This window comes from Macrobrachium nipponense, chromosome 45 (genome assembly GCF_015104395.2).
Source record: "Macrobrachium nipponense isolate FS-2020 chromosome 45, ASM1510439v2, whole genome shotgun sequence".
Lineage (NCBI taxonomy): Eukaryota > Metazoa > Arthropoda > Malacostraca > Decapoda > Palaemonidae > Macrobrachium > Macrobrachium nipponense.
In genome coordinates, this window is record NC_061105.1 from 5,740,906 (window position 1) to 5,759,027 (window position 18,122).

The 18,122-nt window shown below is 35.6% G+C and overlaps 1 protein-coding gene across 2 annotated transcripts in view; it reads left to right on the forward strand.

The window, feature by feature from the left end:
• LOC135214314 (protein expanded-like) overlaps window positions 1-18,122 on the forward strand; it is a 142,829-nt gene that overhangs the window by 52,721 nt on the left and 71,986 nt on the right. For both annotated transcript variants that reach the window (XM_064248480.1, XM_064248481.1), the window contains exon 2: window positions 1,696-1,875. In XM_064248480.1, the coding sequence (XP_064104550.1) occupies window positions 1,771-1,875 (105 nt within the window). In that variant the 5' untranslated portion in view covers window positions 1,696-1,770. The remainder of the gene's footprint in view (window positions 1-1,695; window positions 1,876-18,122) is intronic.

An 18,122-nucleotide genomic window follows, 5' to 3' on the forward strand; every position in this document is an offset into this window, starting at 1 on the left:
AACAAATGAATAAAGTAAGTCACGACTTGCGCACGCCAAACCTCCTCCAATGTCCGGTTTTGGAGCCGAATGAATGGAGGAGGATGAGGGGGAAGGGGGAAGAGGAGGGGGAGGACTTGGTTGGGGAAATGAATGGAGGAAGAGGCAGGGGGATAGGAGGAGGAGGAGACGGGAAGGGGGGAGGGGGTATGAGTTGGTTGGGGGAAGAAAGTCAAAGCTCCAAAAAGTTGTTTCTTGTCGGCGTTGACCCGGTCGATCGATTTTGTCTTGTGCCAAGACTCGTTCGTTTTGTCTTGTGTGCGGGTGCCTGTGAGGTCAAGGTGAGAGGAGAAGGAGGAGGAGGGGAAAAGGGAGGATTGAAAGGAAGGTTAAAAGGTTGTCACAGACTAGTAAAAATCTCTCTCTCTCATCAAACAATAATTATCTTGACTCATCTCACCTCATATTTTTACTTCTTAAGAAATATTTGGGATGTTTTTTTATAATAATATATTTAGTGTAAGTAGCTGGTATCGTTCTTCAGCTGTTATGTTTTATTTTATTTTGCCGATATTTGATTAGGGAAATTGAATATAGTACACACACACACACACACACACACACACACACACCACCACACACACATATATATATATATATATATATATATATATATATATATATATATCTAGCTGCAACCTGTTTGATTCCTCTTTACTGTACCTCCGTTCATATGATCTCTCTTCCATCTTGCTATCCACCCTCTCTAACAATTGTTTCTTAGTACAGCTGCTTTGAGGTTTTCCTCAAGTTACACCTTTCAAACCTACCTACTCTCAGTTTCCTTCCCAGCGCCGAATGACCTCATAGGTCCCAGTTTTGGTCTTTGGTCTAAACTCTTTTACATTCCATTCAGTAATCTGGTTCAAGATGGGTATATTTAAGTATATTTAAGATCCTATCATAGTCTATTATAACGCAGACAGGCATAAGTTCGTTTTTGCTTTAATATTTACAAGGATAAAAATGTTTTGTTAAAGATGTGTAATAGTGTATGATATATATATTATTATATATATTAAATTATATATATATATATATATATATATGTATGTATATAAAATATATATATATATATATATATATATAGTATATGATTATATATATATATATATATATATATATATATATATATATATATATATATATATATATTACTTAATAAGACCTCATTTGAACTGGATGGAATCCAGCGAAGATATTTTTATTCAGGAAAAGTTATTATAAGCTTTCCAGGACTACCTGTCCTGGAAAAGCTGGCAACTTTTCCTGGAAAGATATCTCCGCTGGATTCCAACCAGTTCAGAACGAGGCCCTATTATTCAATTGCATTAATGCACGGAACAGGTGTGGTAAGTGATAAAGTTAAATTATATATATATATATAGTATATATATATAGTTATTTATTTATTATAATACTAAATATTATGTATAATTATAATTATTCTGCGTCATCTCTCTCCCCACCATGAACCTGCCTTGGCCGCCCAATCTACACACAACCCGACGACTACGACACCAACGCACACGCCCTGCCCGCGCCCACGTCCTGGAAACACCCCCCTACGGTGCAACCTGTGCGTGTGTGTGTGTGTGTGTGTACACGTACGCGCGTGTGTTGTGTGCGTGCGCGCCCGCGCGTGCCACCGGGAAGACCACCGCGCCGCCACCCCCGACGATCATCATGAGCTGAGTCTGCGAGAAGTTATGGGGGGTTGGTAACACCAGTATGGTCACCGGATCTGGGGTGGGCACTTCTTGCAGCGTCTCACCTCATCATAAGTATGTGGCGGTTTCGTTCCCCACTCAAGAGACCATCACTTTCACCACCGAGGTAAGTCAAGTGCCAGGATTTGGAGGGGGGGGGGGGAGAGAGGGGAGGGGAGGGAGGGAGGACTGCCAAGGGGGAAGGGGAACTCTGGGAGGAGATGGAGGCGGTTACTTAGAGTATGAGGTATCTAGGAGGTGGACGGAGCTGCGGGAGGGTGGTGGTAGTATTGGTTGGGGAGGGAGGGGGCAGACGGGACGGTTAGAAGAGGTATAGGTGCCTGGGATGTTGAAGTAGAGAGGTGTAGATACTAAGAATATGGAAGGAGGAGTAATAAAAAAAAGTGGAAGATAAATATAATGAGGAGATAAATAGATTTTGATGTATTGGCACTTTTGAGGTAGAGTGAAAACTGAGAGGTTCCTCGAGTAAGATGAAGTGGTTATCAATGCTCTCTTGTAAGGAGGTACAGTGCTTGTTCTTTGGACATAGAGGAAGGAAGTAGCTGAGTATTTTGAGGGAGAGAGACTCAGAGAGAAACTGAGGGAGGTAGAGGCACTTAGGAGCTAGAGGTAGGAAGGAGGTAGACCTCCTTTTGAGATGGAGGAGGAATTGAGTTTATTTTTTGTTTAGGAAGTGTCTTGGAGGTGGAGGGGAGAGAGAGAGAGAGAGAGAGAGAGAGAGAGGAGAGAGAGAGAGAGAGTGAGTATTTTGAGGTAGTAATGCGTCGAGTCAGTGAGAGAAAGATTAAAATACTTTGGAGGTACTTTGAAGATGAGATAGGAAGGTACTACCTACGTTTTTTGTTGTACCTTATTTGTTCTACATTTTTTTGTAGATTTTCTTGAACTGTGTCCATATGACTTTATATTTTTCTGAATTACTTTACATTGATGCAAGAAAAGGATTTAAGTATATTTTCTATCTGTAAGCTCAATTTATCACCTGGTATTTTAATTTTCGTTAGATGTTTGTTTCATTTTATCCAAACATGCTAACTTGAAACGGTTGACCTATGTTCTAAAATGGTTGAATATGTCCTTAGTATATCTTTTTCTTGTACATTTTAATATATTTTCAATTTTGTATCAGTTTTGTTTAGCTGCTATATCAAAGTGTCAATATCAATTGAAGAATATGTTTTTCATACACATTTTAGCCCAAAATGTCACATATACTTATGATTTATGAATGTGTCTATAGATGTTATTGCTCGTTCTTTTTATTTCTGTTGCGTTTTGAAACCTTTATTTATTGTCTGCTTGCTTCTGAGCTGCTGTATTTCATTGAAATGTTGAAAATTTATTTACATTTTCTTTCATGCTTATAATATTTTTTTTTTTAATTTTTCTCTCTGTCCATTCACTAATATATTTTTTCGAGTTGCTCTCTACCCATTCTCTATTTCTTGGAGACTAAATTCGCCACTTTTCTGATAATTTTTCATATATTGATATTAATTGCACTTTTGCACATATTCGATGTAATATATATATATAATATATATATATATATATATATATATATATCTATATGTATATTATATTGCATTATGTGGGCTTGTGCCTTGTATGATAAGGCGCCCTATGAGGTAATGTTAGACTAGCGATAATCTTACGCTAAGTCGGTTGGTATTGCACTTCCATCTTCAATGGAGTGTCTGGGGGTTTGTAGATCATTTACGAAGTCGGTATTATCTTGTTGGTTATTACGACGATGTGTTAAACTCATGGTGAGGAGGTTCTTGTAGAAAACACGAAATATAAAAATATATGTATTCTTCTGAAGTTTTACATGCTGAAGATCAGATATGATTGTACAAGTCTTCTAATAACGATAGCTTGATCGCTTCTGCCAATGATGATGGCTAATCCTATTCCTCTACATGATAAGCTTAGGTAAAGAGGTACAGGTCTTCTAATGACGATAGCTAACTCTGTTCTGCTCGTCTACCATCTCTGTTACAAGTTATGAAGGAACAGACAGTAGTTCGAACATATGAACATACATACAAATGAACCATAGTTTCATACGAACACACAATCAAAATGAGACACGCTACAGATCACGTAGGCCGTTTGAATTATAGGTCGGGGTGGGTAGTTGTCTCAAGCAGGGAGCTTGACTAATGTTTATAAACAATTGAATGACTACAGGTGACGGCATGTTATCTTAGCCTACATACTTATTGTATACGTCATCTTTAGCGTCTCTAGTCTGATCACATTCCTGCAAGCAATCTGTTGACCTCTTTAGTTTTAGACTTTTATATATATGGACTAACATTCCATATTTTTTATTATGTAAACACTTACCTCAGCTCGGTCAGCTACCAAAACCAACTACTGAATATTACTCAAACTTGACTTGCATTTGACTTATAGGAGTGTGATACAGACACTATGTGAATATATATATATATAAGTAAATAAAAATTCATGGTGTACATGAATTGATTCAAGTAATAAAATATAAAACAATGATATTGGTAAATAATAGTGATCACGTGATATATAATGATACAGTTTTTCACTTCATTTCATTAAGACACATATGCTACAGAAAATACTAATGTACTCTGACAATTGCATAGAAATGAAGATTAACATGATAAAAATCATATTTTAACTGATAAAAAATTTAAAACATATATGAATTGATAAAAATATTAATGTTTATGCTAACTGTTATATATCTGATTCATTAATTCATATACTAACTCATAAATAACTGCAGATATTGGTAGAAAAAAGGTAACAGATTGATTATAGGCTACCTGATTTGTTTATACATATGTATATGGATCATATAATTATGATTAATATATGTGCACTTTAATAGATTCCTATTGCGTACACGCAAAGAATATATTTCGATTCCGTTATTTATGATCATTTATATATAGATTCCTAGTGCGTACACGCAAAAAAATTATTATTTCGATTCTGTTATTTATGATCATGTAATATATAGGATACATGATACTATATATAGGATACATGACCGAGGTTATACTACTTCACTTTAACTAGCGTTCGAACAACTTTTCGTCCATTACACAGTTCCAGACAACCACCTACAGCCCAATGAAACGGCCTATTTCACAGGGTTAAAACAAGGGGAAAATTTGCCTGGGCGGGTTCCAACGTTCTATTTTTGTTTTTGCGCTCATACTTATTCTCTGCATCCTAAGCTACACGATTACGTTCGCGATGAATAAAAAAAAAACATCCCCAGCACGAGTCCTTCGCCAGCAAAGTAGAGTTGAATATCCTTCGGGTCGTAATTGTCGGAAGTATGTCCCTTTCGTAGTCGATTCAGACAGCCGCCAGAGCATTCCGCATTAAAACGAGATTAACGACGAGATACGGTTGTCGGTCGAGATTAACGACGAGATACGGTGTCGGTCTGAAGAAGTCCATGAAATTCCTTTCACATTGTAGGCGGTTGTTACTTGACTGTAGTCGTCCGCTGCGACGAACGAGATATTTTGGAATTCAAAAGAGTCCGCTGTACAAACTTTTTTATCCATGGCATTAACAATGAGTGAACCTATCCAGGTCTATGATGACTGTAAAAATATCCATAATTATAAAAAAAAAAAAAAAAAAAAAATAGATATCATTACGAGTCTCAAAGAAAATTCGATATTACTGGTAGTAAGTTACTAGACAAAGAAGTGGAAAACGGAGCTATTTGTAAGATTGCCAGGCAACATAAGAATCAAAGAGAAGATTAATCATGATTCTGTATTTCTCTATGCTAACTGAAATAAGTTGTGATAAAATCTGATCCTATGTGCCCTAACAAAAGTTTCATATTCAATTTTCTCGCGCGCATCCTCTGAGGTTAATTTTTAAAAACTTTATTAATAGGTAGGAGATGCAACGAAAAAAACCCCACTATGTAACTAATTTCTATATAAACTTTGGGTTTTTCAAGAAAATGCGACATTTTCCCATGACTGGATACTTCTAAATGTCTATGAGGTTCAGAAAAAAAAATTAATTCATTTTGATGTTATAGAAATTCTATTTCCTTATTTTGTTTATTAAATTTAAAATGATTTCAAGTTGCATTGCGCATACCGTTAGACACTTGTACCTAACGTCTAATGAAAACATCTTGAAAATAATTGAAGAAGTTCCAAATAAAATCCAAGTGGTCAAGAGACTCATAAAGAAAATATACATAAACCAACATATTCCGACAAAGAAAATGAATAAGGTGAATCTTGTGAATATCCTAATTGATGCATTAGGAAAAAGAATGCCAAAAGCATGCAAACTGTGTAAGGTTTGGTATAGCATAGTCAATCCACAAAACCTAATCAGAAAATGTGCTGCATGCAACATTCCGACCCATCCACAGTGTGCTGAGGTAATACATGATTTGAGAAAAGATACAAGAATTTTTTGTTCAACATGTCTATCATGGATAGACAATGTTATTAAATCAAGATTGAATGTACAAATAGTTGAGGATGAAGAAGAAGAGGAAGAGGAAGAAGAAGAAGAAAAAGAAGAAGAGGAAAACGGAAGAGAAGTAAACAAAAATGAAATGACAGAAAAAAATAAGGAAAACAAAGAACAAGATAAAAGTATGGATGCAGAGATACTCATTGATACTACATATGAGGCAATAAAGCAGCATACCTACGAAGAAATAAATTACGATATGACAACAGAAAAGCAAATCCCGAAGAGGCTCTACCCAGATCTATACAATGACGGGAAAGAGGAAAAAATAGACAAGAAAGACAAAATCTGCAACCTTTTGAAAAGAGGGAATTGCAGATTTGGAGAAAGATGTTACTACAACATCCTAAGATATGTCAAAACTATGAAATATATGGTAAATGTGCATACTTAGATGGATATGGGGATGATTGCAGAGATCTGCATCCAAAAATATGTACAAAACCTAAAAGAAGGAAAAGGATGTAAGTTCGACAAAAAATGCAAATATATGCACCCTGTAGCCATGAATCATAATCAAATAAATAACCAACCAAGTAATAAAATCCAAAATAAGAAAGAAACAAATAAAGAGAGAAATCAAGAATATCAGGTAAAAGAGAAAAGCAAACCACCAATGAGATATGCAGAGGTGTCAGCAAAAAATTTCAAAGCATCAGCTCCGAAATTATACTCAAGAGATAATAACTGTATTTATTATGCAAGAGGATATTGCGAAAACGGAGCAAAAAAAATTGCAGATTCAGACACAAAATGAATAATTATGATGGAAGGAAGATCAAATTATTATGGAAAAGTTGGATTTTTTAATGTCAGAATTTCTGGAAATGAAAAAAGAACAACATACCAGAACAGGAAGAGACATGGGAAATCCTTATTACTACCAGTATTAAATGAAGGAGAAAACACGCAAACCATCATAGTGATGAATGCGCAGGGTTAGTTACGAGTAACTCAAAAGAAAAATAGAGTACTTAGAAGAACTAACCAAAATGAAAAGAAAATAGATATAATGAATATAAGTGAAACCTGGTATTCCCAAGAGACTGGGAATGATGATCAAATAAAGGGTTCCAAACTTATAGATCAGATAGAAAAAAATAGGAATCAAGGGGGAACCGCAATATATGGGAAAGACAAAAAACAAGGAAAAATATATGAGAAATATAGTAACTCAGAATGTGAACTAATAGCGGTAGAATTTGAATCTGAAAAATTGATGACATAGTAATATATAGACCTCCTAATACTAAAGAGTTTTGACTTAATAATTGAAAAAATTGGATGATATATGTAGAAATCACAAGGACTGGACTATTCTCCTATCTGGTGACTTCAACTTTCCTTTCGTAGAATGGAAAGAACGAATAGGAGATTGTGGTTGTACTTATACATATAAAAAAGAGAGTAATAGTAGTGCAGAAGATAAGAGGCAATTTGAAAAGCTATTAGATATGCTACTAGAATACAACATTCAACAAATAAATCACCTGCCAACAAGAAAGGAAAATACTTTAGACCTAGTATTTGTGAACGAGATGAATTATGTTAAAGAAATAATAGTTTATAATGCGAATATTTCAGACCATAATGTCATAGAATTAACAGTTCATTCCAAAGCAAGTGAAAATAGAGATAAGCAAGAAATGAAAAAGTGGGAAGGATATGGAAAATACAAACTTCTACAGTAAAAATAAAATAAAATGGTCCAGAAAAATTAATGAAGAATTAAACAAAGATTGGGATAACATTTTCGTAAGTGATGACATAAGGGTAAATACGGAGATATTATATAAAATATTGGAGAAAATAGTGGAAAAATATATACCGAAGAAGAAAAGTAAACATCATTCATGCATACCAAGAGACAGAAGGATCTTGTTCCAGAAAATCAGAAAGTGGAAAAAAGGTCTTGCAAAAGAAAAAAATGCATGGAAAGTTATATAACTAAAAAGTAAGATAGAAAATGCAGAACAAAAGATTATACAATCAAAAGAAAATGAAAAATGGGACTTGGAAGAAAAAACCCTATTAAATATCAAGCAAAACCCCAAACTATCATATGCGAAGAAGATGAATAAAAGAAGAATAGAAATAGGCCCTCTGAGAATTGAAGGGAGATTAACGAATGAAAAAAAGGAAATTTGCAACAAACTGGCAGAACGATATAAAGAGAGTTAATTCACCCTAGAATAGATAATGAAGATAATGATATAGAAGTAAGGGATGAAAATAGTGAATATTTAGCTGACATAGATATTAATGAAGCTGATATTGTGCAGGCTATTAATGAAATTAAAAATGGAGCTGCTGCAGGGCCTGATGGAATTCCTGCTATTTTGTTAAAGAAAGTAGTTCATTCTATCGCAAAGCCACTTGCAATATTATTAAGACAAAGTGTAGATACAGGCAAGATTTATGATGAGCACAAATTAGCATATATTACCCCTACTTTCAAAAGTGGATCAAGACTAGAGGCAAGTAATTATAGGCCTGTGAGTCTAACATCACATATTATGAAAGTGTATGAAAGGGTAATGAAGAAAAATATTATGAAACATTTAATAAAAAATAATTTGTTTAATAAAGGACAACATGGTTTCGTACCCGGAAAAAGTACACAAACCCAACTGTTAGTCCACCGTGAGAACATATTCAAAAATATGAAAAGCGGAAATGAAACAGATGTGGTTTATTTAGACTTTGCAAAAGCTTTTGATAAAGTAGACCATAATATATTAGCGAAGAAAATTAGAAAACACAATATCGTGGATAAAGTAGGAAGATGGTTAAAAGAATTTCTACACAACAGAAAACAGATAGTTATTGCAAACGACGAGAAATCGGATGAAGTCAAGGTAATATCCGGTGTGCCGCAAGGTACGGTGTTAGCTGCAATACTGTTTGTTATTATGATTGAAGACATAGACAATAATGTGAAGGATTCGGTAGTGAGTAGTTTCGCAGATGACACAAGAATAAGTAGAGAAATTACTTGTGATGAAGATAGGAACGCTCTACAAAGAGACCTTAACAAAGTATATGATTGGGCAGAGGTAAATAGGATGGTATTTAACTCTGATAAATTTGAATCAATAAATTATGGAGACAGAGAAAGAAAGCTATATGCATATAAGGGACCTAATAATGAGACCATCACAAATAAGGAAGCAGTTAAAGACCTTGGTGTGATGATGAATAGGAACATGTTATGCAATGATCAAATAGCAACTCTGTTGGCAAAATGTAAAATGCAAAAATGGGGAATGTTGTTACGGCACTCAAAACAAGAAAGCTGAACACATGATTATGCTTTATAAAACATATGTTCGTAGTCCACTTGAATATTGCAATATGATATGGTACCCACACTATCAAAAGGATATTGCACAAATAGAGAGTGTACAAAGGTCCTTTACAGCTAGAATAGAAGAAGTTAAGGACCTAGACTACTGGGAAAGACTACAATTCTTAAAATTATATAGTCTAGAAAGGAGAAGAGAACGCTACATGATAATTCAGGCATGGAAACAGATAGAAGGAATAGCAGAAAATATCATGGAACTAAAAATATCAGAAAGAGCAAGCAGAGGTAGATTAATAGTGCCCAAAACTATACCAGGAAAAATAAGGAAAGCACACAGGACATTAATCCACTACGCACCAGCATCGATAATGCAGCGTCTATTCAATGCGTTGCCAGCTCATCTGAGGAATATATCAGGAGTGAGCGTAGATGTGTTTAAGAATAAGCTCGACAAATATCTAAACTGCATCCCAGACCATCCAAGATTGGAAGATGCAAAATATACCGGAAGATGTACTAGCAACTCTCTGGTAGACATTAGAGGTGCCTCACACTGAGGGACCTGGGGCAACCCGAACAAGATGTAAGGTCTGTAAGGTAAGGTCTGCCCATGAGAAGTTCGGGCTAAGCATTCCTTTCTCCAGTCAATCTGCTTTGCAAGCAGAGACGACACACAGATGAAGCCTGTGTAAGCAGATTATTGAGGTTAAAAGGAACAAATGCTGATACGGCAATGATGACGTCGTCACTTGGCAGGAGATTGCTCTCAGCCAGCTAAGAGTTACGTTACTTGCTGTAATAAATACGACTTTAGGATAAAATTTTTGTTTTTTAATACTCGACCCACATGAGAAGAATGTCTGAAAAAAAAAACAGTACCAAAATTGAACAATATATTAGTTTCATGTTGGAAAACTGCATGATTATGTTAAATTAAATATTCCTTATTGAAACTAATGAAAAAGGTTTCCATACAAATTCTATATATATTATTAGCCCTGTATAAGATTCATATAGGATTATTTCATAGATAACATTTTCACTTCTAGACTTCCTGACTTTAAAATCTCTTTTATTTTATTTTATTTATTTTATTTATTATTTTATTTATTTATTTATTTATTTAATTTTTTTTTCATTGACTACGAATATAAATCACCGGGACAGACAATATGTCAGTAGATTTTGGATATGTGTTTGAACTTTTAGCTTATTTGTCATTACTAAAGCGTTAAGTTAGAGTTCAATTCTTTACGCATATATATTTGGATATTTAATTATCTATGGTTACGTTTTGCTTATTGATTTTATCGTGATTCCTTTTTTATTATAATTTGTAACCCTTCCGACTACTTACGAAGTGTATTATATTGACTCCACTTGTATCCATATTTATTTTATTTTTTTATATTTATTTATTTATATATATATATATTTGATAAATTAATGGTTGGCTTGAATATGTGGAAAAGTGTTCTAGCGGCGTACCGTATAAGGCTACTTGCGGCATCAATTCTATAGATACAAGATATAAATGATAAAGGTATTTAAAACCGCGAGAACCGCTATAATCCAGTTCGGAGTTCGGTCCAATATCACGAGTTGTAACTCGTAAGACATTGACACTTCCTATTTAATTATCAGTTATTCTACCAAACCGATTGACTCTGGGTGATAAAATATATTATTGGTTTTCTTAATGGATAGGAATTCACACAACGCGTTATGGAGATTATTATTGATTTACACCACCCGAGTCACATTATCATGTGTTGAATTCCATGTTTACTGATTTAGCACTCATAAATATTCCTAATGCACTCAATTGCGGTGTTTGTTTTTAGTGCTATTACTTCTATATAACGTGTCAAGGAACTATTAACACTAAGAAGTGTTTATTTCCTCTGTCAGACTCGTAATTCTGTTAATAATTCTACGTATATTCTTTCAAGGATTGATTTGGCACAGGATAGGCCCTTAACTGACAGGTGTCTTAGTGTGTCCCTTGTTTTCATGACACGTGTTACAATCAGTTATGTGCTTTTTATATCTGTAAGCATTGTAGGCCAGTAAAATAGTGATTTGGCTTTCTGTGACATAATAAGGAACCCTGGATGACGGAATGCAACCAGTTTAGTACAATTGGTATGAAAGAGATTATTACTACTACCTGGTCGTTAGTCATCTGCTGTGTTCTTCGGGTTTTCCTCGTCACGGACCTACATATAATATTACATTTGATTACATTATTCTGATACACATACTTTAAATATACTTGTGCTTTAGGGTTTCTGCTCGAAGTGTTTATTGTTTTTGCTTAGCCGCTGACCGTGTTTCCGTCCGAAGTGTTTATTGTTTGCTTATTGCTGCTGACTCTGTTTCCGTTCGAAGTGTTTATTGTTTTGGTTATGTCTGTTGACTCTTGCTTTGTTCAGTTTGTAACAGTTCTGCGCTCCAACCCAGATATTCAATGCTCGCGATCTCTTGGGTTAAGGAATTTTCTTGTTTAGATACGGTTTTAACAATAGGCACGGATGTTTCTATATCTTTTAGTCTAATTAATGGTTCTTTGCAGTATGGTGCGGGATTGCGGGATAATGCGTCAGCTATGATAATTGCTTTCCCAGGTAGATATCTTATCTTGGCTCCAAAGACCTGAATGATCATTTGTGACCGAGTTCCTTTTGGACTGTGATTAAAGCCTTTGAAAAACTCGGTAAAGGACTCATGTTCAGTAAGGAACTTTATCAGGATAGCCATAGATTATGAACTTAAAATGTACTAGTGTTAAAGATACCTAGCCCTTCCTTGCCTATTACTGCATATTTACTTTCAGAGGGCTTTAGTTTACGTGAATAAAAAGCTATAGGGAAGAACTGTTTATCATATTACTGAAGTAGTATCCCTCTTACCCCTTGGTCTGAGGCGTCTGTTGCAATAAAAAAAATTCTTTATTTAAATCAGGGATTTTTAAGTTAGGTGAGCTGCATTTTCCGCTTTTAAGATATCGAACGCCTGTTGATGCTTTTCAGACCATAATAAATCTACGCTCTTCTTCGTAAGATCTGTTAAAGGAGCTGTCATGATTGAAGAGTTACATATTTACATACGATTGTAATACCCACTACAGCGCCAAAGTGCTGTATCCCCCTTTTACATTTAATAGGTACCGGAAAGTTATGAATAGCCGACACCATACCATGGACTACTTTAAGACCTTGACTAGACACATAAAACCTAGATAAACATGTTCGGTTTTTTAAAAACAAAATCACATTTAGATATTTTACTCTGAGATTATTTGTCTTTGTCTCTGTAGCACTAGCTCTGAGTTTATGTGAATGTACTTCTAAGGTATTAGAAAAGATTACAAAGATCATCCATATAGGCATGTAGGGTATCCCCTAAAAGTCTCCAAACACTATATTGTAATTGGGGTGCAACGTAAGCCGGAGGCATACGTAAAAATTGATAATGTCCCCTGAGTGTGCTGAAAACGGTGTATGAGGTACAATCACTTAGGTAATGGTATCTGGTAAAAGCTTTTAAGTAAGTCCAAATTGGTGAAAAAAAAAATTTATTCTAACCTAACAGAGATAAGATGTCGTCGGTAGATGGCACTGGAAACTATCGGGAGTCGTTTCCTTGTTTAAGCGTCAGAAATCTACGCAGATACGCCTAGTCCGATCATTTATGGCATGACGTTTGAGGGAAAATTTATGGGCTTATTGATTTCCTAATGACTCCTATTACTAACATTTTTCAACTTCGTCATTTATCTCTATTTTGAAATTTCATTTAGAATCTATACGAAGGTACGTAAATAGCTTTATGTTTGTCCTTAGACCGTGTTTTGTGTTAAATTACATCCGTTTTTTTTCCAGAGATCACTCGCCAGTGGAGAAACTTCCTGGTATTCAGGTAAAAGATAAAAAAAAATTTCTGCTGAATCACCTCTGCTTGAATGACTTTACTGATATTACTTTAGATAGATTATCCGAGAAAATTCATCCACGACTGGTTGGGCGGATTAAAAGTTAGCAACAATAAAAGAAATGCGATATTTATATGTATAGGTTTTTGTGGATTACTATATTAACTTGTTTGCAGCGAGTCAACCGTGTCTAGGGCTTTGTTCGCGGAAATCGTTATATTTCAGAGTGTCGGGAAGGATTAAAATTTCATTTCCCAGCAAAGTCATTTTACACGCACTAAGACATTCGAGGGTGCATGCTTCTTGAGATTTTGCGTGCAAAGTGCGACTGCGGTTGTGGGAGAATTCTGTTGGGTCATTTGAACAATGTTACGATTTATGAGACAAATGTATAGTTCCTTTATATAAGTTATTATTTGATTAACTGTCTCATTTTTGTTCAAACGGATTTTAATATGTTTGAAGGTTTATAGGATTTCCCTTTGATAAACACGCCTTATTTTTGCAGGATGTAAGATAATATTTTGTATACCCCTAGATGAATCTTACAATTACACTAGATACAGATCAATGTTTTTTATAGCTATAGAGGTATCTGTAAACGCTCGCTTATCCGGACTTCTCATTAGGGAAGTTCGAACAACAGAACTGTTGAGTCCGTAAATACAGGATATTACGTGTACTAAAGAAATAAAACAAGATATTCTAATTTTTACGGCGCGTACAGTCGGGCTTTATCCACCACTACTTATAATAACTTACGTATTAAAAAAAAACGAAAACCTGTTCTGATTACTTTATACGGTCGTGTGTTTCATAGGAAAAATCCTTTTTAATTCAAAAAGATATTGGCATGTATGAACCAACATCGCTTTTCCCCACTCTGCTAGAGTCGCTTATTGTGTGGAATTTGCTATGCTTTGAACACTTCGGCAGTTTTTGACTGACCTTGACCGCTTGACTAGGTGACACAGTCACCGAGTTTGCTTGTTTGATCTGAACGGGCTACTGTTTTCTATTTCTTTTTGTAATAATTAGGATCCTTCTCTTTATTACCATCGGCAATGTATTGTGTGTTTTTAGCATTATGTTGCTGGTTACGTCTAAAGCAATGAATGACGAACTATTAGGAACTGAGCGATTACTATTAAGACAAGTTATCACTACTGCATTCAATATTAACTGTTTGTACTTCATTCTTTGCTAAAATTTGAAATAGTGAGGGATCCTGGTCAGCGCATTTAGCCTGATGAAAGTTTTTTACAGACATGTTATTCCTTGCGATCCAGCCATATTTTAAAAGTTAAGTTGAGTCATTGAGGTTCGATATTTTCTATAACTCAAAAAACTCAAGGCTAAAACTGCGATCGGGACTTTGCAAAGGAGCATTTATTGTCATGACCCGAAATAGTGTTACCTCTAATTTATATAGATTTGTACGGGTGTTCCACTTGTTTTTTGTGTGTTTTCTAATCACTACGGCGGTGCTTAACGACCCTATCCATGCATCTGTATAAATACAGACGTCCACTGCGTAAACGCATATTCACTGTTTAATATGATTTGTTACGTAAGGGATTAATAATCACCCAAATGATAAAATTAACATAGTATATGATTATGATATTTCAGTAGAACTTCTGGAAACAGACACTCAAAGATAAAAAACTCGCAGTAGCGAAATCTCAATGATGTAGATAATTTCTGTAAAAAAGTAAGATTAAGAATGTCTCGTAACTTCAGCCACAGGAATACGAAATTCGACCTGCAAAGGAAACACTCAAAGTTACTCCAAATTAATAAAAAATTGTACTTAGCTTGCTTTTGTGGGAAGTCACGGTGTTCCGATAACGACACACGGCCTTGGTCCTCCTTCTCTATTTAGCGGATGACCTGGTTTGGCTCAGTTTCCCCCGTGCGCGTTGTTTCGATGATTCGAGCCCTTGAAAGATCCGATGCTGCAGACGCGTTCGGTTTGTTTCTTGGAGTGCCGGAAACGCTCACTAACGATGTTTTCTTGAATGATTCTAATGAGAGACGAAGCTTGCGTTGTCGTAGGAAAAAGGACACGTCGGTTTTGTTTCTTGAAGTTATTCACTAACGATGATACTAAGTTGCTTGAAGAATCTCTTGCTTTCGTCGTCGTTAAAGAGTTCTTGTTGTTTTCTGAAGTCGCTCACTAACGATGATACTATGTTGCTTGAAGAATCTGCTGCTTCCGTCGTCGTTGACTTCTTATGATACATGATTTACTATTCTGGTTTTCTTCGTAGGACGTTGTAGAGTTCTTCTGGTACGCTGGCCACCAATATTAGGGCTTGTGCCTTGTATGATAAGGCGCCCTATGAGGTAATGTTAGACTAGCGATAATCTTACGCTAAGTCGGTTGGTATTGCACTTCCATCTTCAATGGAGTGTCTGGGGGTTTGTAGATCATTTACGAAGTCGGTATTATCTTGTTGGTTATTACGACGATGTGTTAAACTCATGGTGAGGAGGTTCTTGTAGAAAACACGAAATATAAAAATATATGTATTCTTCTGAAGTTTTACATGCTGAAGATCAGATATGATTGTACAAGTCTTCTAATAACGATAGCTTGATCGCTTCTGCCAATGATGATGGCTAATCCTATTCCTCTACATGATAAAGCTTAGGTAAAGAGGTACAGGTCTTCTAATGACGATAGCTAACTCTGTTCTGCTCGTCTACCATCTCTGTTACAAGTTATGAAGGAACAGACAGTAGTTCGAACATATGAACATACATACAAATGACATAGTTTCATACGAACACACAATCAAAATGAGACACGCTACAGATCACGTAGGCCGTTTGAATTATAGGTCGGGGTAGTTGTCTCAAGCAGGGAGCTTTGGACTAATGTTTATAAACAATTGAATGACTACAGGTGACGGCATGTTATCTTAGCCTACATACTTATTGTATACGTCATCTTTAGCGTCTCTAGTCTGATCACATTCCTGCAAGCAATCTGTTGACCTCTTTAGTTTTAGACTTTATATATATGGACTAACATTCCATATTTTTATTATGTAAACACTTACATATGTATATATATATATATATATAGTATATATATATATATATATATATATATATATACGTACATATATATGTCTATCTCAATCTTGACTACACCTGAGGGCATTTTATTTCATTATTAAGTAAACTTCGTCCTTAAAAACCATTAATCAGATTCTTTACCTGGGTTGTATGTAGCATTTTACTTATTATTTTTAATATCTTTAAAAACATTTTTAAACTAGACCGAGCAATAAAGATCTTTAACTCTAATTACGTCCACGTACACGCGCACAAACTCACATACGCTCACACCAACACGCATACGCACGCATTGATATTGCACGTTTGTGCTACATTCGACCGCCGCCCGTATTCACTTTAATAGACTTATTGGACGGCCCTGATGAGCTGCTGGTAAGGTCGTCTTTCCTACGGTGCTCCACTGGGCTGATGGGCTGTGCGTGTATGCGAGTGTATGTGCGCGCGTGCGCGCGTCGCGGTGTGTTGTGTCGGCTGACCAAAGTTTGGAATCCTGTTACTGTCAGACAAGCTATTTGTGGCGAACTTGACTAACTTTGTTGTTTTTCCCCCAATTTCCCCCTCTCCCCCCCCTCCACCCTCCTTACACACACACACCCCCATCCCCCTGCCACACCCCCCACCCCCACCCCCTTCCAGCAGACATCTTCTCTTCCTTCGTCTAGTTTATCTTCTTTTCGGCGAGGAAGGAAATTCCTTCTTGGTATTATAGTTTAGTTTTCTCACGCTTGGAAATTAACCCCCCCCCCCCCCCCCCCCCCCCCCCCCCCCCCCCCCCCCCCACCCCCCCCCCCCTCTCTCTCTGCCTCTCTCTCTATCTCTCGTATATCCGTCATTTCGGACAGTATGAGATATATATATATATATATATATATATATATATATATATATATATATATATATATATATATATATATATATGAAAAATGCTAGAATAATGAAGATTAGAGAAAGAATTTTGTGAAAATGTCAAAATGATTTTTAAAAAAAGTAGAAAGACGAGGGTGTTGGATAGAGACCGCAGATGATAATGAAGAAGAAAAATAAAAAAAAATGAAAAGAAAGTGAAATTGAAAAGGACGAATAGACAAGCGAACAAAGGGGAGAGATAATGAAAATTAACTTAACGAAAGATGACTTTGAGAAAATTTTAGTGTAAATTGAAAGAGTTATGGATGAGTAGGATAAAGAAATGTATGAAAACGCCATAAAATAAAGTAAATCGCCTTTGGGGAGAGAGAGAGAGAGAGAGAGAGAGAGAGAGAGAGAGAGAGAGAGAGAGAGGAAGTAGTGATGGCCAACAAGTATTTCCTCAGCCATTCCTGCGTTCAGTATTTTTCCCTGACGTCTAACTTTTTCATTTTGGTTCTTTATTGTTTTGCTTTGCCAGAAAAATCGGATTAAAGCTATTATTCTCGTTGGAGTGATTTTGAGGGGACATTATATATATATATATATATATATATATATATATATATATATATATATATATACATATACATATATA